This window comes from Drosophila montana, unplaced genomic scaffold, assembly GCF_035044405.1.
Source record: "Drosophila montana isolate Dmon_TW-CO22-7 unplaced genomic scaffold, ASM3504440v1 contig_2081_1, whole genome shotgun sequence".
NCBI classification, from domain to species: Eukaryota; Metazoa; Arthropoda; class Insecta; order Diptera; family Drosophilidae; genus Drosophila; species Drosophila montana.
The window spans coordinates 920,517-945,928 of record NW_026996991.1 but is presented as its reverse complement, the minus strand read 5'-3'; the positions used below and the strand labels follow the sequence as shown (position 1 = coordinate 945,928).

General features: G+C 40.7%; 2 protein-coding genes and 1 long non-coding RNA gene across 4 annotated transcripts; 1 reads left to right on the top strand and 2 right to left on the bottom strand.

Moving 5' to 3' along the window:
* unc-104 (kinesin family member unc-104) lies at positions 1–23,659 on the top strand. The gene is made up of 25 exons (XM_064680028.1): positions 1–403; positions 10,836–10,991; positions 11,048–11,130; positions 11,192–11,616; positions 11,681–11,936; positions 12,078–12,241; positions 12,300–12,439; positions 13,525–13,644; positions 13,704–14,483; positions 14,546–14,712; positions 14,779–14,969; positions 16,067–16,315; positions 16,582–16,991; positions 17,051–17,228; positions 17,290–17,380; positions 17,440–17,736; positions 17,834–18,196; positions 18,250–18,439; positions 18,533–18,925; positions 18,986–19,097; positions 20,422–20,448; positions 20,519–20,708; positions 20,772–20,908; positions 21,330–21,431; positions 21,498–23,659. The coding sequence occupies exons 2-25, from the start codon at positions 10,892–10,894 to the stop codon at positions 21,592–21,594; spliced, it is 5,262 nt and encodes a 1,753-aa protein (XP_064536098.1). The 5' UTR covers positions 1–403; positions 10,836–10,891; the 3' UTR covers positions 21,595–23,659.
* Positions 1,837–2,571, bottom strand: LOC135426692 (uncharacterized). Of its 2 annotated transcripts, XR_010435936.1 has the most exons (3): positions 2,510–2,571; positions 2,297–2,419; positions 1,837–2,200 (listed from the first exon to the last, which is right to left on the bottom strand). It is a non-coding gene; the product is annotated as an uncharacterized LOC135426692 (long non-coding RNA). The 2 variants fall into 2 exon arrangements; XR_010435935.1 differs by having other exon boundaries at positions 2,297–2,569.
* Positions 19,821–20,269, bottom strand: LOC135426750 (accessory gland protein Acp62F-like). The gene has a single exon (XM_064680027.1). The coding sequence runs from the start codon at positions 20,165–20,167 to the stop codon at positions 19,844–19,846; it is 324 nt and encodes a 107-aa protein (XP_064536097.1). The 5' UTR covers positions 20,168–20,269; the 3' UTR covers positions 19,821–19,843.
* Positions 23,660–25,412: the final 1,753 nt, after the last annotated feature.

Genomic DNA, 25,412 nt, shown 5'->3' with positions numbered 1-25,412 from the left:
AGGCTGGTCGACGCCTGGGTGGGCGGAAAACTCACTTCGCGCGGCTTTTCCACAGCTTTCCCACGCTCGCGTGCGCAAGTGCAAACAATTTTCCAGCACGCGTAACACAGACTTGGCAGCTACAGATCCACTTGGCGTGCGTACGCGTTCGGTACGGCTGAAACGGAAAACTGCAATGCAAATGCGCTGCAAATAAAACAAAGACCCAACGAAAAAAAAAACAAAACATAAAATTTCAAACATGCAAACGCTTTAAAAAGACCCAAAAACTGTGCAAAAAGCAAAACGTTTAAGCAACAATAAAAAAAAACTAGTGCAATAAATTAGTGTGTCCAGTGGATAACATAAAATTGGAATAGGAAACGGCTGCAATTGCAGTGGCCGTCGAATTGGGGATTGGAATGTGAGTAGCGCGTCAATTTATTGAAATATATATTTTGAGGTTTTACGTTTTCCTCTTTTTCCTGTCAGCGGTGACTAATGTAAGGCGTGAAAATGTATTCAACGCATTTTGTTGAAAAATCAATATTCCAGGCCAGGACTGTAACAGCGTCCTGTTATGCGCACACGCACACAATTTCACACGCACATTTCGAACTAACTGTTATCCTGTTGCTGTTGTTGCCAGCTGTTGTTGTTTCCCTTCTTCCTTGCCTTTGGACACTCTGCTAAAAATACACCCCATTGAGCATATGGTGCAACCTGTCATCAGCCTCAGACAACGGCTATCAGACGCTTTCACATTTGCCATTGCCTGCCGCCAGGCGCTGCCCACGCCTTACATTTATTATTATTGCTGTTCTTGTTGTTGTCGTTATCAAGTTGCAGATTGACCGCGAGTCCCGTTAACTGACGTCAAACAACGAAATTGAGTTTTAACGCGCAAATATTTGCAGTAGGCAAGTGCGCGCCAGTTGAGTGCGTAAAAGTGCCTGTGAGAATGTTGTACCCTTTTATAAAAGATATACAAGCAATTATAGCGGCATTTTAAAACTCATAAATTGCAATTTTCAAGGAATTTAAGATTTTTCTTGAAGTTTTTTCTAGTCATTTCGTTTTGTTTTGTTATGAAGTGTGTTACGCAAGTATATATATTCTTGATCAGTATTACAGCCGAGTCGATCTGTCGATATACCCATGTCCGTCTGCCTGTTTCTATGTCAGTCAGCGGTTACTTCGGAATTGGCTGGATCAGACGACTATATCTTATAGCTGATATAGGAATTAAGTTATTTTTTCTTTTTCAGAATATCTTAATGAAACTTGGCAGTTGCAAACTGCACTATACTTCTCCCATATAACCCAATCTTATTAACTTTGGACGAATTCTCATTCATCTTTAGGAATAATCGATCAAAAATTGGTTTATATATGAAAAGTTTAAGTTTTAACGCTAAAGATGAAATTCGCGCATTGCTCATCAAGAAAGGATTTCTTGAGTCTTAAGGCTTCAACTTTTGGATGTTGTTGAATATCTCGAATAAACTTTCCAATTACTAACTTCATTATGCTTCCAACATATCTTCAAAATCTTATCACCGGAGCACTATATCATAGATGTACCATATCTTAGAATAAATATTCCATATAAGATAACAAAGTTGTGTATATGAGTTAGGGTATACAGCACACACTTACTATATATTCAAGGGTATTTCCCAATATATATTTTATCTAAGTTAACTTTTCATACTTCCTTTACCATGTTCAAGCATAAAATAAACCCTTTTTATGAAAATAGCGAACACAGCTAATTGGCCTTTCATCTATCAGGCTGTAAAGTTTATGATTATTTGGAAATGGCACACTCATGAAAATAATAAATAATAATAATAATTAAAATTTATCTAGTTTATTATATTTGCCTAATATTGTTGGTGCCCTGATTGCGCACAACCTCTGACCTTTTCGGTCCTTCCAGTGCTAGCCTTTACCTTGTCAACGACGCAAAAGCACATCTTGTGTGGTTGGGTAAATGACAATGTCTGTGTCCTCGTGACCATGTTAATGTTCAAGTCATGTTCATGTCCGTGTCCATGTCCATGTCCATGTTGGCCGTCCATCTATCCGACTGTCCGACGATGAGTGGGCGTTCCGTTTCCTATTTGCGCATCAGTTGGCAGAGCAAACATTTCTCTTGTGCGTCATAAGAGCAGCTCTTGATTGGGGCAAAACGATGAAAACTTATTTGAAATGAGTTCTGTGCGATTTTAAGTGTAATAAAGTCCAGTAATAATAGAGCATTAAATTATAAAGTTAAATATTTGCAAGCGTCTCTAGTTTTTCTGCTTTTTACCTGCCTGACTTCAACCTTGAGTTCTTTTCGTATTTAAAATAAGTTTCCATGTTTTAGCAGCCCACATTTTATGCAGTTACGGCTTGGCCCAAGTTTGTTTTCATGCCACAGCAGCCCACAAAACTGCATGAATAAATAAAAATATACTCAAAAACTTGTTTTCAACACAGAAAAGGGAAAATCACAGAGAACAAAAAGCGTTTTACAACACACCGAACAGTGTCTACCGTTAAAAATGTGTTATAGAATTAAGAAATATTTCAAGTAGTTCCGTTTGACAGTGTTTGGAAAGCAGAAATTGATGTATATCTTCAATTGAAGTCTTAAGTAGTTGCATTTTACATTACTTAGAAGTGGTATATTCAGGTGCTCACGATTTTTTTAGCCTTTTAAACTTTTTCTTAATGGCAAACCTAATGACAAACTTGTGCTAACCCATGCCATTTTTTTAAGGGTAAAATGTGGCAGCCGAGCAATAAACATAAATTTCCGCTAAAAATATAATAAAAGTTGTTGGGTGCGGGCAAGGGAGGGCATTCACGGGGAAACCACACGCAGTTGCTCGGGCTTCGGTTCACCTGGCCGTGCACTTAATGCACCGCAGGACCGTAAAATGGCTTCCTGGCGGACACTTTTCGCTCGGCACTTTGTTTTAAATATTGCTGAATTGTATTAGCCCCAAGACCACAGTGCGGTTTTTGGGCCCGCATTATTTTATTCCTTTCCTTTTTTTTTTTGGGATGCCTTGCCGCATGATTTATGTGGGAGCACTTTTAAGTGTTCCCCCCTCCAATTGGAGCAGTTGGCAATTTGGCTGGGGCTGCTTTCAAATTGCAGTTGACGCTGCAGCTGCCACCTTGCAGCAGCACGGCAAATGTTGCCACATGCATTTTATGGCAACTGGGCAATGAGGCGTGGCCCACTCTTAGTCACCTACATACGTCTACAGGCGGGACACGCGCGCCTATAACTATGCTAGCACACACAGATATACACTCTCACACACACACACACACACTCGCATACACATATATACACACATACACGCAATCAGCGCGACAACGCGGCACCGAAAGTTACAACATTCCTGGCAATTCAAGCATTAGGGGTATTCGTGTTTAACTAATGACAAAAAAACTAAATTCTTGAGCAGACCTTGAAATAATAAGTTGATTATGAAAAAGATGAAAAGCAACACAGTTGAGGCACAAAATATTGTGTATGGCAGCTGCCACACAAAGAGAAAAGTTTCTAATGCTTTAAAAAACATAACAAAGGTTTTGTTAAAAATATAAACGACACAATAGTTGCTCTTAGACATATGATTTGATATCATGCGTCTAAATAGCTAAAAAACTAGCAACATATATTTTGTATTATTAATTTTATATTTATTATTAAATTTATTTCCTATTTATTTGTGAATGGTCGACAAAACGAGTATCATATTTTTCAAAAGTTCGTCTGTCCGTCTACTGTTCTTTCGTCTTTTCGTATAGACTCAATTTGTTTTCAATGCTAAGAAGAATAACCACTGCAAATTTGGAACAAATGTTCTATACATGTATTAAGATCTTTCGACTTTGCACATCAGGGACTAGTGATTGGCGATTGTCCTCCACATATCTAGACTCTAGACCTAATGATAGATTTCAGCTTATACCTTCGACAAAGATCGATTCGAGAAACAGGTCTTTAGAAATTTTGGTAGCCGAGTTCGTATGCCCAAATTTACTGTTCCTAAAAGATTTCAGCCAATATTTCTTTGAATTTCGTCTGAGTTTTTATTCATAATATTTTTATTTATAATATGTGTTTAAAATTTGTCTAATGAATTTGTCTTTTCATCCTTATTAAATTTGTTTTATTTTTAATTTTACTGTTATTCACAACTTAAATAAACTTATTATGAATTTGTTATTTTTTTCAAGAAACTGCAATTTTAAAGATTTTGCTTAAGAGTCTTTTTATTTCTGTTTTAACTATTAGACTTACATTAATACTTCTTACTTAACATATTTAAATAAAGTTAAAAAAGTTTTTAAGCTCAAATTGGATAGCCACACGCTAAAGAATAGAGCTAAAATTAAGATATCGTAACTGAACTTGAAATTTTTGGCTTCTATAAATGTAATTTCTTTGTGTATTTGCTAGACGGCAGTCGCTTGTTTGCCACATAAAAGCCGAGTAGGGTGCAGTAGTTTGTGTGTGTTGTGTGTGTGTATGAGGGGGGGAGGGGTGGCTGGATGGCAGGAAACGTGCGCGCCTCTAAAAAGGATGATTCACCAAGTTTGACTGCGGCTCCTGCTGACTGTGGTAGGTGCCAGTTCAAGAAGCAATTGTCGAACAACAAGCATATACACACACACAAACACACAGAAACACACACACACACTGGCACAACAAATTTGGCACGAACATGCGCGCTGTTATGTGTGTGTGTTTGGAGGACTCTGCATGAGTCATCCGCTTTTTGCTGTGCGAGCTTCGAACTGTGAACTGTGTTGTGCATGTGTGTGTGTTTGTGTATTTGTGTGTGTGTGTGTATGTTATTTTTGCGTGGGCACAGTCGCTGCTTGCTGCTTGCGTTAATTTAAATAAGAAAATAGCATTTGTTTTATGTAGCTGACTTAATGGACGACACAGACGTCGCCATTGCCGCTTGCTGTGCACGACTTGAAGGCAAGGTCTATATATATGTTTTCTTTATATATATGCATATTTATATATGTATATATATATATATGTGTATATTTTTGATTTTAGCTTAATTAAGAGCCTGTCTGCGCACACTTCACATTAAGTGAATTGCCTGCGAGCCTCAATTTAAAAACAGAATTCAATTGTAAATACGTCCTGAGCTGTGCTTTTTAATTTGCAAGACTCATTATAATCTATACCCATTAAAATATGATATTAATGGGTAGATTGAAGCTGTGCAAATGTGTGCAAATATGCATAGAGCAGGCAGAAGACGTTATCTGCGAACTTATTTATATATATCTATATAATTTTTATATTTTTTGATTTCTTATATTCTTGTGCTCAGCAAGAACAGCCTCGATGTTCTATCCCAGTCTAGATATCTAAAATTTGTGAACATAAGTTCTCGTTACCATACGCTAACTATATTTATTTATTATAATCTACTCCGAAATCCTTATGTTACCATTTTAAAATCTGCTTACAACTCAAGTTTATTTAAAACTGACAATATTGTATATTCACTAAATAGTAATATATATTTTAACACAGAAAACTTCATAACGAGCGAATCAGTAACTCTCTAGTTATTAAAAACTGAAAAAATGTAAGAATGTTTTTATACAGAACTAAGTTTGAATGTGAGAGCATCTAAAGGCAGCTCGAAGCTAAGTAGAGAGTATGCTCAAGTCAGGCACACACTAGTTTTAAGCACGTTTTTTTAATGGTTTAAAGTCTACGAACTGTCAGCCAGGATGATGCCACAAAATCTGTGTCCTTTGCCCTGTGTATAACCAACCAGTCCATGAACTGTCATTGACATTGACGCACACAGTGTGTGCATCCCTTGCTTTGGGCATGCGAATGTGCCTCAAGTCAATGGCAAACTTCAAAAAACAACAAAATTTTTATATACGTCAACGACCCGCCCACGGGACAAATTCGTTCGATATTATTTGGGTTGGCTGCCGTCCGCCATTCGCGTGTTGCAGTTTTTACTGCGCAGCAATAGAATTTCCACCTTGCCGAGCAACCCCTACCGCTTGCCGCACTTTACACACGCACACCCACGCACAATTCTGGGATGTGTGTGGAAAGAGGTTTTCACTGCGTGGGCGACGCGGTTTTTCGATGCGTCGTCGCTGACATTTTCTGTGTATGACGTTTTTGCAGTGTGAAAATGCAGAAAACTTAAAGCATACTTTGTGGAGTTTTCTTTGTTTTCGATTTGATATAGAATTGAATAGTTACTCAGGTGTATCTTTCTTGAAAATCATTAAATGATAAAATGCCTAACCTTGCATATTTAGCTTTATATACAAAATAAAAATGGATTTGAACCAGCGGCCAGATGTTTGCCAGACCGATGCTTAGCCACGCAGGCTCGTGACGTACGTTTAACAGAACACTTTTATTCTGGTTTGATACGGCTTTATGGGATCGCAAAAGCCTCCTGCTGCCTCTTCCCATAGGATCAGGCTATGGCCAGCTTCGAACTGGTTCGATTCAAATTCGATTTGAGCCTTTTGGCTTACACCAAGCCCAACTGTCCTGCTTTGCTCTTGGCCCCTGCCAATAGGCAGTAGCTGCTGTGGTAGACTTTGTTAACAACATTAACCATTAACTGTCGCTTTATCGCCCACATTTTCAATGTCAAAGCAATTACGTTGGAGACAATGCAAAGACGAGCATAAAAAGCGGATCCGCGCTGCGTCAAGCTGGCTCGTGGTATGCGACATTGATGGTAAATCAATAGAAATTTCCTATTTTACGTCATTCGCCGGCAGCGACATAATACGATTTTTCAGCTATTCGTATTATTAACTGCGCAGTGTGGGCTGTCTACACTGGCGGCCAAAAAACGTGTAACAGTTGCGCTAAGAGGCAGGCGACTAAAATGAAATTCATTATGCGCTACTTTTTGACAGGCAACGCATTTTGTTATTATTGCGCTGGACGCTTGATGAAATTTTTAGCATAGCTGTCATGCCAATAAGGGGGGGGGGGGAGTGAGGGAGGAAGCCAGCCCCACATACCGCCGCCCACCAACCCCCAAACAGCGCATGCGCCTCAGCTGAGGGCTGGTCGCCGCCTGCTGAGGCTGCCTTAGCCAGCTCGGTTGCCTGGCAGCTCGGCTCACTGCGTCGTCTAACCCCAACGGTTGCAGTTCACATTTGTTTGAAGCGCGCGCGTTTATCGGCCTACGCCTCGATTGGCCATCGATTTTGTGCAGAAAACCAAAAAAAGCCACAAAAAATGTGTTAAAAAATTGTAACCAAAAAAGAAACAAACGTAACAACAAATTAAAATACTTGCAAAATACTTGAATATCAGGCAGTTGGCCTGAAAAAAAGCTGCTAAGCTCTGTGAACAATTTTCGCTGTTATACAGAAGAAAGCCTTATACATACATATATTATACCTATAGTATATACATATATATATATCTATATCTATAAATCTGAAGAACGTTGCGAAAACTTTTACGCGAATGTGCGGTTTTGGTTATTTATTGTTTTTTGCTTTATTGCTAACAATAGTTTTGGTGCTATCGATCATATTTCCCACCTCCTCGAAAAGATCTATGATGGATAGTCTTATAATATTTAATTTCACATTCGATGAAGAGCACCATCCACAACAACAACAGCAACAACGGGAGGAGGATTACCTACAACAACCAGAGCAGTTTATCTTCAAGCCGAAATTATTTTGAGTTTTTGTCGTTTTTTATTGTGTTTTGCCCACCCAAATTCAATTGGTAATTGCTTCAAAAATATCCACAAAAATATTTTGCAAAATTTTCATTGATTCGCCAAAGAAACATTTCAAAATTCAAATGTCCACCAAATCATTTTTGCATTATTTGCTTTCATTTCATATAATTTTTCTTATAATATTTTTTTTTTTGCCATATTTTTCTACAGTTGCCTCGAAATTAATGCACCTAGCTTTGTGTAGAGTTTGTGAGGGTAGAGTTTTTTTTTTTTTTTAGCCATGACGAAGGCAACATGGAAATTTATTAATAAAGGTCAAGACGACCCAAGCGAAGGATATGCTAGAGGAAAACTTGTAGTGTGTGTGTATGTGGGGTGGTTGTGTGTGTGTATGTGTGTGTGTATGTAGCATTTAATGGTCACGGTACTTGAAACCATAAAAGAGACACAACATGACGCACCGCAATAAAGAAGTGAAATGTGAAGGATTTATTTTGTTGCTCTAAGTGTCTGAAGGACTCAATCAGGGGCAAAAAAAGAAAAGCTTAAGTTCAAGAACTAACTGAAAAAGTGACTGACTCAAACTGAATTTCTAGCTGTAGACTTTTTAGAAAATCTAGAAAGTAAGGCATCGTCTTTTAATGATAGGAAAAGAAGCAAGAGTCTAGAAGGTCACGTGTGAAATGAATAGAGCTAAGAACTTGTCTATAAAAAGAGATAAATTCCATAATTAAATTGATAGTATTTTATGCCTTGTTTTGCATTTGATTCTAATTTTTATTATAATTTTTATATCCAGCACATTCCAATCGCGTCAGCAAGCATAACAGCATATAAAGAATTATAAACATACCACAAATATTATGCCAAAGTTCTTGCTCACTCTCTCTGACTTTCACTGAGTCCCTCTCTCTCTCTCTAACTCTCTCCCTCTCTATCTATCTATCTCTTCGCTGGCATCTGCGCAATGTTCTCTTTGTAGACTTTTGCCCAGACTCGAGCGCAGACTGTTGCATTTTTGCTTTGACAGTTTCAGCAAAAATATAAACAAAAGTCTGTGCGTCAGGTAAACAGAGAGAAACCCAAGAGAAAGAGAGAATCCTAGAGACTGTGAGCTTGAGCAAGAACTTATCGCAGCTGCGCAAAGCGAATCATTTGTGCTTCTAGGCTAACTCATTGGAAATATTTAAAGTTTTCCCTTGTCCTGTGTCTCAATATTCTAGGACTTCACTGTGCGCGAGTTAAAGAACCTCGTCGGTCGTGTAAAAACTGTGCGGCATCAAGCATTGAAAATGTACGCTAAATAAAACGAAATAAAATATTTAACAAATTAAAAATAAATACAATATTTCACGCGAACTCATTTTAAATTAAATCGATTAAAATAAAAATTCCTTATAATATGAACAAGTCCAAGAACTTTTTTGCCTAGTTCAACATCAAAGTGTTAGCCAGCATTTGTTTGGCTCCAATACAGACTCAAAGGTAACAAAATCTTGAATTTTAAATGCATTCAAAAATATATTTTTATTAGCCTTTCTTAAACGCACAATTTTGGGTAGTGTAAGGGGGGTTTCTTTTCGCTGATGACTCATTCGAGTGCCTGACACTCGGCTGCGCTTTTATTGGAAGTGTGGATTGTGGAATTTTTTCTAGTATGTACTCGTGCTCATGTGTGTGTGCGTATGTGTGTGTGTGGGGTGTGCAAAAGGCAGCCAGCAGAACTATAAGTCAGCAGGGTAGCAGGTTATACCAAACTATTTACATAAATGCGAGGAAGCAGGAAATGAAAAAAATCTGTTGTCTAAGAACAAAGCTTTTTGGCGTAAAGTAAAATATTTAACATTTTTATAAATTGAAAACAATTAAATTAAAATTACATATAACTAAATAGTAATTAAATACATTTTTGTCAAATATTTATGTGTAGTTTGTATAGTTGTATATATTTAAGAAGTTTCAAGGGTTGAAAATTTTCCAGTAATAAAATTTTTTCAATTTTCTGCATAATTGTCATAGATTTAATTTCTTATCTATGATCTTGCTTAATTCTGCTCAATCGACTAATTTTTGATATTTAAATAAATTTGATTGTAACCATATTATTCTACCATGAACCCATTCAAAATGGGTTAAAAAGTGTATAAATTTTTTGTGCAAATGTATGAAACAGGCAGAAGGAAACAGCTCTGACCCCATAAAGTGTATATATTCTTAATAGTCGAGTCGATCTAGCCATGTCCGTCCGTCCGTCCGTCCGTCTGTCCGTATGTATGAACGGGTCGATCTCAGAACCATACGACTTGAAATTATGAACGCAGGTTCTCCTAGTTCCCGCACAGTGCGAATTTGTTATCAAGCAACGATAAATTCGAATATTTTATATCCTGTTTTTGAGCAAATCTCTTAGCTTTTAACAGCTACTGTCACAAAATTTTAAAAGTAGCTTCTAGAATAGTACATCCTAATCAAGTATCGTTAATTTCCTAGCTATTGCCACCCTTCGTAGAAGAAGGTTCAGGGTATCCCTTAGACGGGCACTCCCGACTTGGGTACTCTTACTTGTTTTTCATATATACAAGTTGATTGCCTATAACTACTCCTGACAATATTGACCCAAATAATTGGGTTAAACATTTAGAACTGTATTTTTCCTTTCACTTAAATGGAATTGCTTTTAACTTTAATGAAAAACTTTCATTTATGCATATGGGTGGTGGCTTATGCCGCTAAGTATGCAACACACTTTTTTATGGCTCCAAATAGAAAGCTTTTGTAATTATATATCATCAAATAGTTTGTTCTGGAATGGGATAACTATTTGCCTGTGCAACATGCCACATGCTGCGGCTGGGTATCGACTGCTTAGCCCCACTGCAATCATGTAAATTTGATTCAAACCCCTAGCGGGCTGCATGACTCACAGCTCACACAGACACAACAGGCGCACACACACTACACACACACACACAGACAGACAGACAGCCAGACACAGCTGGGCCAATTATAAAATGACGCTGGGCTTGCGGCTTGTGGCTTATTTATGGGCCAATTTCCAGGATCGCATAACATTCTTTGCCAAGTCTTAACCCATTTGCCTCCGCCACTCTTCCACTTCAGTTAACCGCAACCTAAGACAAGCCAAGCAGCCGACGCTCGACGCGGGCCACTAGAAGATGTCGTCGGTTAAGGTAGCAGTGCGTGTGCGCCCGTTCAACTCGCGGGAGATTGCACGGGAGTCCAAATGCATCATCGAGATGAACGGCGCAACAACGGGTAATGCAGCTAGAAATTCCGTTTAATGTAATCCTCTAAGCCTCTATTTCTAACAGCCATAACCAATCCGAAAGTGCCGCCCAACACAAGCGAGTCCATCAAACGCTTCAATTTTGATTACTCCTACTGGTCCCATGATGTAAGACAAGATCCGGATAACTAACCTGCCTCCATATTAGCTAATCCCACTTCCACTCTAGCCCCGCGATTCGGACTTCTCAACACAATCGATGGTCTACAAGGACATTGGCGAGGAGATGCTGCAGCATTCCTTCGATGGCTACAACGTGTGCATCTTTGCCTATGGGCAGACAGGCGCAGGCAAATCCTACACCATGATGGGCCGCCAGGAGGAGCAACAGGAGGGCATTATTCCAATGATATGCAAGGATCTCTTCGGTCGCATTCAAGAAACCGAAACCGATGAGCTCAAGTATTCCGTGGAGGTCTCCTACATGGAAATCTATTGCGAACGCGTGCGGGATCTGTTGAATCCCAAAAACAAGGGCAATTTGCGTGTGCGCGAACATCCACTGCTGGGTCCCTATGTGGAAGATCTATCCAAGTTGGCTGTCACCGACTACCAGGACATTCATGATCTTATCGATGAGGGCAACAAGGCGCGGTAGGTCAAGCTAAAGCTGTTGCTTATCTGTCCGGCTTGCTTTACTCTTCGCTCTATTCCTCAGCACTGTGGCCGCCACCAACATGAACGAGACGAGCTCGCGTTCCCATGCGGTCTTCACCATTTTCTTTACACAACGTCGGCATGATACCATGACAGATTTGTTCACAGAGAAGGTCTCCAAGATTAGTTTGGTCGATTTGGCCGGATCGGAGCGTGCTGACTCGACAGGCGCTAAAGGCACTCGCTTGAAGGAGGGCGCCAACATAAACAAGTCCTTGACTACCTTGGGAAAAGTCATATCCGCCCTGGCGGAGGTGGTAAGTATTGAAGTTTTCTATTTTTTTTAATGAATTTTTCTAACTGGTTTCACCTTTTCCTGCCACCTTTCCAATGGACAGTCCGTAAGTATTTTTAAGCACCTCAGTCCCTGAATTGCTCTAACTCCTCCTTAATATTAGGCATCGAAGAAAAAGAACGCAAAGAAGGCGGACTTTATACCTTATCGCGACTCCGCTTTGACCTGGTTGCTGCGCGAGAACCTGGGCGGCAACTCCAAGACAGCCATGATAGCTGCCATATCGCCAGCTGACATCAACTACGATGAAACTCTGAGCACCCTACGGTAGGTTTTCGTTTGCCCTCAAGCTGTATCGACTAATCCTTGAGTTAAATCCCTTCAGCTATGCGGATCGTGCCAAGCAAATTGTGTGCAAGGCTGTGGTCAATGAGGATGCCAATGCCAAGCTTATACGCGAGCTCAAGGAGGAGATACAAAAACTGCGCGATCTGCTCAAGGCCGAGGGCATTGAGGTGCAGGAGGGTAAGTGCAGCTCAATATATGTAGATATAGTATATAGTATATCTTTACTAAGTTGACTTAGCTTAAACCTAAGCCCTCGGAAATTGAATGCTACCTAAAAAATAAAAAAAAACTGGGAAAACATTAAGTTAGTCGTAGTCCTAGTCCTAGTCTAGAGTTATGCCTGAGTACATAAAACCCCAAAAACAAACCCTATTTCATTTAGGACCCGATGGCAAAGTGGTGTGTGAGAAACGCGATGCGAATAGTAAGTAAAGCCCCAACTCTGAGCTAAACTAAAAACTAAAATACAAAACAAAAGGCTTACACAATATATGCAATATGACAATATGTCACATACCCTATATACTATACGCTACGAAACATATGGGCATTTCCAGACGCAGAACTGTCCGAAATTTGGCCAAGTTTATTAAAGCAATTTGTTGTTATACAATATGAACTTATTAAACGTTAAACTTTTTATTGTGGCATTGTAATATCTAATTCTCGGAAATATTAGAAACTTCCATGGAAGTGCCCATATGTGTGTCTAGTCAAGAATCTTGTGTGTGTGTGAGTGTTTGTAACTTCAGCGCTTCTGTAAACATAAATTCGCTTCAGGACGTATGCCTTATACCATATAAATATACAACAATATACGACAATATACAAACTCTTATGTCTATGATAATCAATGTTCAAGTCCTATTTATGTTGCGTTTTATTCGAAACGAGTTGATATACAGTGGAAGATTGGACTAGTTTCTAGATTATGAGATATAACTGCGATCCCAGCTGATCTTGCAAAATTGCGTCCGCATCTTAACGATTCCTGTCTCCCACTGCAGTTTTGTTTGTGTTGCCGAGTGCAAAAGATTGGCACAGAGTACTCCTTGCAGTCCGCACTGCTCACGGGCTAGACGTGGACACGCCAGAGTTATTCATTCCAAGAGTCACCAAAACGAATCGGCCACGCTTTGTACCCACATATTCAATATACGTAACCAAATACCCTAACTTATCTCTGCACGCTTTTATCACTATGCTTGTGACAATAGCCAATCCCCATCATTTCCTGCTAAATTTGTGTTCCACTCTTGCAGAGGATGAGCTGAACAAGTCGTCGGGGATTAAGTCGCCGACCAAGGGATCGCGTAATCGCAACGGTTCGACCACGGAGATGGCCGTGGATCAGCTGCAGGCCAGCGAGAAGCTGATTGCAGGTAAGCTCGCCCAAAGGCAATCAATAGATGCAGTTGCCTGATTGACCGATCCCAAATAGAACTCAATGAGACCTGGGAGGAGAAACTGAAGCGCACCGAGGAGATACGCTTGCAGCGTGAGGCGGTCTTTGCCGAGATGGGCGTGGCTGTCAAAGAGGATGGCATCACAGTGGGCGTTTTCTCGCCCAAAAAGACAGCACATCTGGTCAATCTGAACGAGGATCCCAATCTGTCGGAGTGTCTGCTCTACTACATCAAGGACGGCCTCACACGCCTGGGCACACACGAGGCCAATGTGCCTCAGGACATACAGTTGTCCGGCTCGCACATTCTCAAGGAGCACTGCACCTTTGAGAATCGCAACAGCACCGTCACCCTGTTGCCCCACAAGGATGCCATCATCTTCATCAATGGCCGCAAGCTCGTCGAACCCGAGGTGCTGAAGACAGGCTCTCGTGTGATTCTGGGCAAGAATCATGTGTTCCGCTTTACCAATCCGGAGCAGGCCCGTGAGCTGCGCGAGAAGATAACCGAGAACGAGGCAGAGAATGAGGTTGAGAAGGCGGACACACAGCAAGTGGATTGGAATTTCGCACAGTGCGAGCTGCTGGAGAAACAGGGCATCGATCTCAAGGCCGAGATGAAGAAGCGTCTCGACAATCTGGAGGAGCAGTACAAGCGCGAAAAGCTCCAGGCAGATCAGCAGTTCGAGGAGCAACGCAAATCCTACGAGGCGCGCATCGATGCGCTGCAGAAGCAAGTGGAGGAGCAGTCAATGACCATGTCGATGTACAGCAGCTACTCGCCAGAGGATTTCCATCAGGAGGAGGATGTCTACAGTAAGTTAAGGCTATCAGTTGCTAGATAAGTATGCCAAATTCTTCTATTCCAACCCCCGCAGCCAATCCCATGTACGAGTCCTGCTGGACGGCACGCGAGGCTGGACTAGCCGCTTGGGCCTTCCGCAAATGGCGCTACCATCAGTTCACATCACTGCGCGATGATCTCTGGGGCAATGCCATATTCCTCAAGGAGGCTAATGCTATTTCGGTGGAGCTGAAGAAGAAGGTGGGAAAGTAAAAGTAGTTGAATAAGTCGCAGTTCGTTACACAGTTCTTTCTCTCTCTCTCCCAGGTTCAATTCCAGTTCACCCTATTGACCGACACCTTGTACTCACCGCTGCCACCGGAGCTCGCCTCCAGCGTTACACCCATGCAGCCGGAGGATGAGTATGGCGCTCCACCAGTTTCCAAGACCCTGGTCGCCGTTGAGGTCACCGATACCAAAAATGGGGCTACACATTATTGGTCGCTGGAGAAGCTACGGTAAGGATGACGATCCAAGAACTTGGGTCTAGCAAGTTTTTGTTGCTCACATTCATTTCTACTCTTTGCACTTTTGTTATATCCTTACAGAGGGTGTTATGAGTTTGAGAGAGAGGAAGAGAGAAATACTTGCAAATTCCCTTACGTTTGTATATTCCTGGTTAGGGCAACAGATTCTATTCACATAGTCATCATTTAGCTCCAGGCGCTATATAAGTAGAAGATATAGATGTCATGGAGGCAAACTATTGAGAATTTTGTTTGGGGTTTGAAGATATTACAACCTAGAACACTTGCAGCAATTTGATAATTATCCGATTGTCATAAAATATATCTCTTATGGGAACAACTAGTCAAAAATTAGGATAATAAATGAACATTTGTTTCTTATATTATTTGAATTCGAACTGACGACCTTCCGGTTGTCCCGCTTGCGAAGCTCACTTATTAGCTGCCTTCTTTTAGATGTTTTTCAGAAAAACGTTTTCTTCCGCTTGTCATTCCTCACTTTTGAAGCTTAAGTATAAAGTTGATCTCTTACGGCTGGAGCTGCGCACGGATCAGCTAGGACAAGATCTTAAATATATATATAAAGATGTAGCTTCTTTAGGTTTGAGAACAAGTATTTATGTTAGATTAGTTAAACGTAGTTTCATCTATATGCAAGGGTGTAAAAACTTCGGCCAGCCCGAAGCCGACTGTTCTCTCTCGTTTAAGAAAAAACCTCACTCAATTGATTTTGGTATAATTGTATTTTGGTTTTAGTTTTATTTTTCCTTTCTGGTACGTGCATGGTGGTTGTAGCTCTTGAATTCTAGTTTTCGTAAAGCTCTAGAACTGCTTAACTTGTCATTTGAAAGTTGAATTAAAGAAAAGCCACAACAAAACGCTGGCAAAATTCACCGCCACCATTTACGCCCTCCAAAGAAAACTCATCGCCATTGTCACACACACTGAGCACAAAGCTAGTTTCGGCTTTAACAAATGCTGATTTGTACTCCTTTTTTTTTTGGTTCTCTTACTATCCCAAACAAATCATGTTGAAATCCTTGTTCCAACTATACATCAAACCATGTTTACCCATCAACCCCCAAAAGCTATCGCCTCGAATTGATGCGTCAAGTTTACAATGTCGAGAGTCCGCCTTCGTCTATGCTCTTCGATACGTCCAGCATTGAGGCGTACGGCAGTGGAGCGACTGGGATGGAGTTGTCAAGGCCTCCAGCTCCGCCTCCAATTCAGTCCCAGGCCCAGTTCGAGCAGCATGTGGAGCAGCCCGAGTTGAAGCCTCAGCTGCGTCAGGCGTTTCCAACGCGTTTGACATTGGCCAATCTGATACCTTCTAGGTTTGCTTTCCATTCGAGGTTTTTCATTTGTATGTATTGTAGTTGCTTTTGTCACCCTCTATGCATGCCTTTTTCTTAGCTTAAACTTTTCCTTTGCAGTTCTTCGTATGGCTTTCGATGTAGTCCAAGTAGTTTTTTTATTATTTGCTGTTTCACTAGGCTTCTTTATATCTGCTTTAGTCTATGCGCACTGTTTGCTGTGTATTTCTTGACCTTTTCGAGCAGTACTTAACCCCATCCATTTTCATACTTTCCATTAATTCCAGACAACGTTTGGAACTAATGCGCGAAATGTATCACAACGAGGCGGAGCTGAGTCCCACTTCGCCGGACTACAATGTGGAGAGCTTAACTGGAGGTGATCCCTTCTATGATCGCTTTCCTTGGTTCCGCATGGTCGGTCGCTCTTTCATCTATCTGAGCAACCTTCTCTATCCTGTGCCCCTAGTGCATAAGGTGGCCATTGTCAATGAACGTGGCGATGTCCGAGGCTATCTACGCATTGCTGTGCAGCCGGTGCTCGACGAGGAGTCCATTGATTTCAACAACGGGGTCAAGCAGTCAGCTCGTCTGGTCTTTAACGAGGATGATGCCAAGCCCAAGTACCGTGCGCTTAACGAAAAGGACGATGTGCAGCGTTACATAGACAATGGTGGACTGGACAGCAAACTGGAGGGTAAGTCGTCTAGAGCTTGCCCTCAAAACATCTTACTCAGCAATCTTCGCTCTCTGTAGAACTAGAGGATGCCGATTCTGGTCGCGGCATTGATTCGAATTCAGCCTCAGAGTACCAGGAGCATGCCGAGGAGCCGGGCGAGCATTTGCAGGTGGGCAAGGAGTTCACCTTCCGTGTGACCGTGCTCCAGGCCACGGGCATCGGCGCCGAGTATGCAGACATCTTCTGTCAGTTCAAGTGGGTTGATTATAACTAAAATGTATCCAACTTTTGCTGAGGCTTTTGTTCATCCCCACAGCTTTTTGCATCGCCATGAGGAAGCCTTCTCCACGGAGCCGGTCAAAAACTCCGCCTCGGGCGCTCCGCTCGGTTTTTACCATGTGCAAAATGTGCGTTTTACGACCGAGTTCTTAATGTTCTCTTTGTCTAATGTTGCATTTCCTTATAGATAACTGTGCCCGTTACCAAATCCTTTATTGAGTATTTGAAGACACAGCCCATCATGTTCAAGATCTTTGGCCATTATCAGACACATCCGCTGCACAAGGATGCCAAGCAGGAGTTCGTTTCTCGTCCACCACCAAGACGCATGCTGCCACCAAGCATACCCATAAGTCAGCCAGTGCGCAGTCCCAAATTTGGACCGCTGCCCTGTCCGCCATCATCCACGGTCTTGGCGAAGCATGATGTGCTGGTGTGGTTCGAGATCTGTGAGCTAGCACCCAATGGGGAGTACGTGCCATCGGTAAGTGCATATATAGACATGAAATCTGCTCATTAACTATCATTCTCATTACCTTCTTACTTGGTGTTATTAATTTTGGCTTTACCTCTTACCCTAGGTGGTTGAGCACAGCGATGATCTTCCCTGCCGCGGGCTGTTTTTGCTGCATCAGGGCATACAGCGACGCATACGCATCACCATTGTGCACGAGCCGACGCCAGAGGTGAAGTGGAAGGACATTAATGAGCTGGTGGTTGGTCGCATACGCAATACGCCCGAGTCTTCGGATGAGCAGGATGAGGACGCCTGCGTCTTGTCGCTGGGCCTGTTTCCGGGCGAGGTTCTGGAGGTGCCTGGCGATGATCGCTCCTTCTATCGCTTTGAGGCCGCCTGGGACTCCAGTCTGCACAACTCGGCGCTACTCAATCGCGTCTCGCAGGGCGGCGAGACTATCTACATTACACTCAGCGCCTATCTGGAGGTTTGTTTCAATCCTAGTCTAGTTTAACAGCCTATAAAGAATGTCTTTTTTAGCTGGATAACTGCGCCCGTCCGGCTATTATTACCAAGGATCTCAGCATGGTTATCTATGGACGCGATGCACGCACCGGCCCGCGCTCACTAAAGCATCTGTTCTCTGGCCAGTATCGCAATCCGGAGGCCAATCGTCTCTCTGGCGTCTACGAGCTCTCGCTGCGTAGAGCATCCGAAGCAGGTAGTCCAGGTAGCAATTCTCATTGTAGTTGTAATCGTCCTTTGCTCTCGCGCACAATTCTTAGAACCCGCCACTCAATACGCTTTATGCTTCATTCGACAGGTGTGCAGCGTCGGCAACGTCGCGTTTTGGACACCAGCTCCACGTATGTGCGCGGCGAGGAGAATCTGCATGGCTGGCGGCCACGCGGCGACTCGCTGATCTTCGATCATCAATGGGAGCTGGAGAAACTAACGCGTCTGGAGGAAGTAGGCCGCATGCGTCATCTGTTGCTGCTGCGCGAGCGTCTGGGCATGGACACCAATCCCAATCCGACGACCAAGACCGAGAAGGATGTTTGCAATCTGGCTGCACGTGCGGCCACCTCGCCTGTGCACATGCTGATACCACAGTCGCCACAAACGCCCGTCAAGGATCCGCAGCAGATGATGCCCGAGCGCGAGTACAATCAGCGCGAGCAGGAGCTTATGCTCAAGTGCTTGAAACTGGTGCAAGGCAAGTCTTAAATGAAAGGGGACACGAACTGGTGCTTAACGAACTGTCTCGTCATTTCAGGTCGTTACAGCAAGGTCGAACAGAGCGATACACAAACCCAGTCTGATGTTTCGCCTAGCGATGAGGGCTGCGCCGACATGACAGTTAGCTGCATCTCTAGCAATTCCATGGAGTAAGTTGAAACTTTTTTTTAAGGCATGCTTGATCCATTCCCATCTTTGCTTTCTTCGAGCCTTTAGTTAAACACAGTCAATTGGCCACACAGTTTATTACATAAACACATGCACATTAAAGTTGAGCTTAGAAATGAGCACGTAACAGTCTTAGTATGATTAAGTTTAAAAGACACGACATTAAACGGCTAAACACGACCTAAAAATATACCAAACACGATATGACATGACTTCATACCACATAACACGACGGAACAGGACTTCGTAAACACTACCTACCTTCTCGACCTAATCACGACTTACAAATTTACGAGACACGACTTGAAACACAACATAACACGACTAAACATAACTTCGTTCTTTTGAACACGACCTACCTGCTGAGCACGACTCTGTCCAATTAAACACGACCTAATTAAACAACTGACACGACTCTTGTGATTAGTGTTAAGAGTTGTATTAGGAAAAAATCACGCGCCCATCTCTAATAGAGATGTGTGATTTAAGCCGAAATAGGTCAGGTTTTAGATCTATTGAGCTCAAATTACTCTTAGTAGCTCGTTTTACAGCTGCATGAAATGAGGAATGCGAAGGCCTCTTAAAAACTGAAATGAATTGCATTTTCATAGTCATATATCTGCAATTTATATTGCATAGAAAGAGGAAACCTCTTTTAATTGAATTAGAAAAAAAGTTAGGCAAAGTTTATCTCTTGAGCCATATTTAAACTGAATTCGAGCTTGTTTTATTGAAACACGCGGTGCGTTTGCACCTCCTGCTGCTGTACACCCGCGGGGCAGTCGCTGCGCCGAATGCATTTGAGCAGGGACTCGCCGAACAAGTAGCCGAATTTGCAGACACAGGGCACACCACAATGGTGACTACAGCTGCGGGATATGTGGGAGCAGGTCTCGGGGCAGACGCCGCCGCAGCGCACACTGGTAGCATTGGGGCCACAGAAAGCGGGAAATGGATTCCAAATGTAATTGTGACGATCCGGTTCCGGGTCATCATGATGCATGACCACAGCCAGTGTGCCGCAGTGAATGAGCAGCAGTAAACGTAACATGCCGAGCTCCAAGTGCCAACTGATGCGATCTATCAAAACTATGCACTGGGTTTGGGGCTTTCGCCAAACGAGCAGCTGTTGTTGCACCTGCTGCGGCTGTTGTTTTCCAATTAAACGCACTCACAAAAAAAAGAACTCATACGCCAAATTAAAATTCTCACCCTACTATTCAGCTGAAATGTCAAACTCAAAAACAATTTCGATATTTGTTTTCGTTTTTGTTTCGTTTGTTTTTTTTTTCAACACAAAATTAGAAAGAACAAATTTGTAATTCGACACAGGTAACTTTGTTTTCGTATCGCACAGCCCTTAAAACTTAACCTAACCTGAGATTTATTGGACCATCCACAGATTATGCTCACCGGACCGCGCTGATGCGCCAAACGGCTGGGAGGCACCCGCTCCGGCCACACAGCCGGCGCTGCCCATGCGCTTGTATGTGCCCGAACTGGAGGAGATACGCGTTAGTCCTGTTGTGGCACGCAAGGGTATCTTGAATGTCCTCGAACATGGCGGTTCCGGCTGGAAGAAGCGCTGGGTGGTAAGTAGTTATACCTATAAAGAGTTAGGAGAAGCCGAATAACCCATCTCTGTATTCACTCAGATTGTGCGACGTCCTTATGTCTTTATCTATCGCTCGGAGAAGGATCCTGTGGAGCGCGCTGTCCTGAATCTGGCCACAGCACAGGTTGAGTGCAGTGAGGATCAGGCGGCCATGGTCAAAATACCCAACACTTTCAGGTGAGCTGAAGTCTTCCCCACTGACTGATTGACTGACTGACAGATTGTAAACCCACAGCCCAAAGCGCTAGAGCTAAAATCTAAACCATTTTAGGAAGTTAACTTCCTTTCGCAAATGTTAAGAATGATGGAAATCTTCTTTATAAAAATTGATTGAAGTCATGTTTCGAATTTTCGGGAAGATCCACCCCCAGAGTTAGAAGCTTATATGGAAGGAACATAGTTGACCTTTCGTTCGTGAGGCATTAAATTTACTTTTGTAGACAATTAAGAGACATATTTCCCATGTTGCGAAGCATGTATATAAATTTTAAATATTCCACCGTCCAGACAAATGTGTCCATTGACTGTGCAAAGCCATACAATACCCGATAACATTTAATGTATAGCTTACTGATTAATTTCCACTTCGTTCCCGCAGCGTGGTGACCAAACATCGCGGCTACCTGCTGCAAACGCTGGGCGATAAGGAGGTGCACGACTGGCTCTATGCCATCAATCCGCTGCTGGCTGGTCAAATCAAGTGAGTCAAATGATGCTCCTTATATTTATATATCCAATCTAATAATGTCTAATTACACCTTGACAGATCCCGCCTGGCGCGACGCACACTGGAGCCGGCCTCGCAGACGGCATCGCAGATTCAGGCCAGCAACGCGGTGAACGCGGGCAGCGCGAACAAATGAGATACAATTACGATGGAATCCGTTTTGGTTTACTGAGACGCAGGCTATGGCTGGCTGCAACGACTGGGCATCAGCATGCGCTTGAAGCAGGCCCAACAGGCAGCTGGCAATTGATAAAAAGATAGCTGGGATTCCATCGCAAATGTTAATGAACGTGCGAATGAACACAATATAGGAGCATAAGAACACACAACAGAAAAACAAAAGAAAAACAAGAGAAAACTTCAAAATGCAAAGCGTACGTAATAATTAAGTAGTGACAACAATGTTTATTGAGTATTGTATTTAATTATAATTCTATTTTGATAATCGCCGGGCAGCCAAAAGTAAGCGGGCCACAAGTATTGTGGCATACTTTGCGGGCGCTCAGAATTGGTATTACGTTCAAATATGTTTTGTAAATAGTTTCCGAATTGTATAAATATAATCATTAGTTAATTAATTGATTAATTTATAATTTAATTGCCGAACAAAACTTTCAATTTCCAAGTGATATTATGTTGAATACAGTCGAGCCTATTTTTAAAGAACAGCACACTCCAAACACAAACAATCCAACAAAAAATAAAAATACATATATATGCATTTTAAAGGAGCAACTAAAGCAAACATATATAAAATCATATATATATTTCTATATATATATATATAATACAATATTGTAAAAACATATATATATTTGCTGTTTATACACAAATTTTCAACAATTTACGATATATTGTTTAATTAATAATACAAGTCAAGCAAAGACATATGAAGAAAACACAAAATGCAATTACATATACATATACAAGACAAAGAAACATATATACCTATATATATATAAATATATACATAATATATGTATGTGTGTTAACGAAAATGACCGTACAGTATATAGAACGTAGTGTGGGACTTAAAGTAAACGTACGCTCAGCAGTTTACAATTAATTGTTAATGCAACTCTAGAAATATAAATCTATTCTCTATATGTATGCGTTTGATAAACTATATAATTGAACTTCTCAAAAAAAGAAAGGAAAAGCCACAAGAGTTATGAACAATGTAAATGGCACGGCAATATAAGAAGAGCAAAGGGATGAACAAAAAAAAAAAAAAAAATACGAAAAAGAAAAACATACGAATTAAAAGAAAACGCTTTAATGCTCCATATAGTCTAAAGGCAATGCAAAAATTTGACGCTTAGAAGCTTTACGTTTAGTTAACCGCTATAAACTGCTTTAATCCTAACTCATTCCTCTATTTCTCTCCGTCTCTCTATCTCTCTCTCTTTCGATTTCAAAAGAACCACCTGCAGATTGCTTAAAGCGAACAAAATATTTAACGTAGTTTTGATAATATCTAAACGAAAACAAACAAAAAAAAATTAATGCAAAGGCCACCTGTAAATTTCTAAGATACTTTAAACAAAAAATGTGCTTACAATGCAATATCTACGCAGTAAAACCCTCTAAAACTTATAGCCATATATATATGTGTACATGTATGTAAACCTTCTGGCAAAAAATTTGTAAAACAATTTTTTCATTTGCAATTTGCTTCGGACAAGGCACGAGCTTAAGCCGGGACGTGCGGCGGGCAATCAAATTTGCCGTAGTGTGTGGGCCAGAACATTGGGGCGCACTTGTACCCCGCGACAAGTGTGAATCCGCCCCCTCGAAAATGTTGTTTGGTGTTCGCTTTCGTATGTTTTCAGTATTGGAAAACGTTAAAAAAGAAAATGAAACAAATCACGATAAGCGAGCGGATTGAGTTTGAGTTTGTAGCGAAATGTAAACATTTGTTAAACTATTATGTAATACTAATTTGGAATTGTAAAATATTAGAGAATTGTAATTATAATAATCTTATAACTGTACTCACAATTATGCGCTGATTTAACCAATCAAAAAGAAACAAAAAAAACTTAATAGCTGCACACAGTAAATGCCGAAGCTAAATCCAAGTATTAGCAAATCTATATTGTTGAGCTAACTCCACTTATAGTACATATATACGAGTATATGAAACATATACAAATACATTTGAAATTCACAATATACATATATATAAATTATATATACAATTTAAATGAAAATTAAATGAAACTCGGGTACGTGAGCAGAGCAAACGGGGCAGAGTATTTTGTCGTCGGATTCGATTTTAACAAACTCTCGCAGCCAGCAACAACAATTCCAACTGTATGCTATGTATAATCCAACAACAAATTAAATATATATATACAAATATATATATATATATATTGGGCGTATCACTACTAAAGAATTATAAATTAAAACGGCTTTAAATAAAAACTGTAAATCACGTGTTTGTCAATCGGAGCTGAGCTGAGTGCATTGGCGAGTTCTGCATTTATAATGGGTAAGTTTTATAATTATCATAATTATTTATAATTTATTTCTTATTATTCATTGTCATTAAAATTACTTTATTTTTATCCGAGTCATTTATCATTGCATTTTATTTTTCATTTTTATTATGATTTATTTTTGTTTATAGCTTTGTCCAGAGATGTTCATCAATAGATTAAAGGAATCTATTATTATATTCTTATTATACTCTTTATATTTAAGTGTGTTTAATAATCAGGAATATTACTTATAAAGGAACCTTTTGCTTTGTGCATATCAGGTAAATTTTTACATTTCACACACATCTCTCAGCAAGGTTTTATATAGAATAAGCGTCTATTTTAAACATAATATTAGTAAAATGAGATATCATATATAAGGATATCTTCGGCAAGATTTAATACCCTTTTAGACAAGTGAGAATAGTGAAGCTTGAAAATGCAGAGTTAGATCAAAATATCTTTTAAAACGGAATATTTTGCATTATAAGATCCTACTATTCGACCGATGTTTCCTATAGCAGCTATATGATATAGTGGTCCGATGTTGATAAGATTTTTCTTATATGTAGGGAGCTTAGTGAAACTTATAAATTCCGAGTTTGAGTTAGATATTTTGATAAGCAATAGAGCAGCGCATAACATATGTGCTGCCTGCAACAGATCGACGGAGGAACTAGTTCGCATAGAAAGAAACAGACGGACAGACAGTCGGAAATGTCGATATCACCTAGACTGTTGATGGTGATCTAGAATATATATAATTTATTAGGTCAGATATGTCTCCCTATATGCGTTACACATTCCATGGTAAATCTATACTCTCTACAAGGGTACAATAATAATAATAATGAGTTTTTGGTCGAAGTAAAAGCTAAAAAATAAAAGTAAATATAAATAATAATGAGGTTTTCCCAGAAGTAAAGACTTATAGAGGTCATGTGCATATTTTTAATTTAATATACGTAAAATAATGAATGAGAATTAGCTTAAAGCTGTTTGATTTAAGTTTTTTTAATTATCTACTTTTTTTTGTGAAGCTGCGTTTCTTCAATCATGTATCTATCTATCTGGAATATGTTATAGCTGGGTAATAAGAACTCACACAAATTTAATTAGAAATCAGCCTTGCTTTAATTTGAAAGCCTTGTTTAGAGTACATTTTGTTTTTAATATCTGCCCTTAAGCATTTTTTGTCTTTCATTTATTTTAGTCAGCTGCATAAATCTCGTTCTGCTTCGGCACAAGTTCGACTCTAAAACAGCTGAGGTAGCATATGCAAAGCAAAGTCCTGTGGGCTTTGCGTAGCTAATAAAGTCACTTGAAAGGCAGTTCCCAGTTGCCAGTTGCCCACGTACCACATTGCGTATGCGTTTTGTAAATGCGGGCCCAAAGTGCGCACTAAATCTTCGACACAATTGTGCGCTGAGCACAGGAATAAGGCCAAAGCAATTGTCGCCGATGCAAA

Coding starts and splice junctions, on each gene's coding strand:
- unc-104 (XM_064680028.1), top strand. CDS start 10,892: ATGTCGTCGGTTAAGGTAGCAGTGCGTGTGCGCCCGTTCAACTCGCGG. Junction 12,440..13,524: donor GGGCATTGAGGTGCAGGAGG/GTAAGTGCAGCT, acceptor CCACTCTTGCAG/AGGATGAGCTGAACAAGTCG. Junction 17,737..17,833: donor ATGGGGAGTACGTGCCATCG/GTAAGTGCATAT, acceptor CTCTTACCCTAG/GTGGTTGAGCACAGCGATGA.
- LOC135426750 (XM_064680027.1), bottom strand. CDS start 20,167: ATGTTACGTTTACTGCTGCTCATTCACTGCGGCACACTGGCTGTGGTC.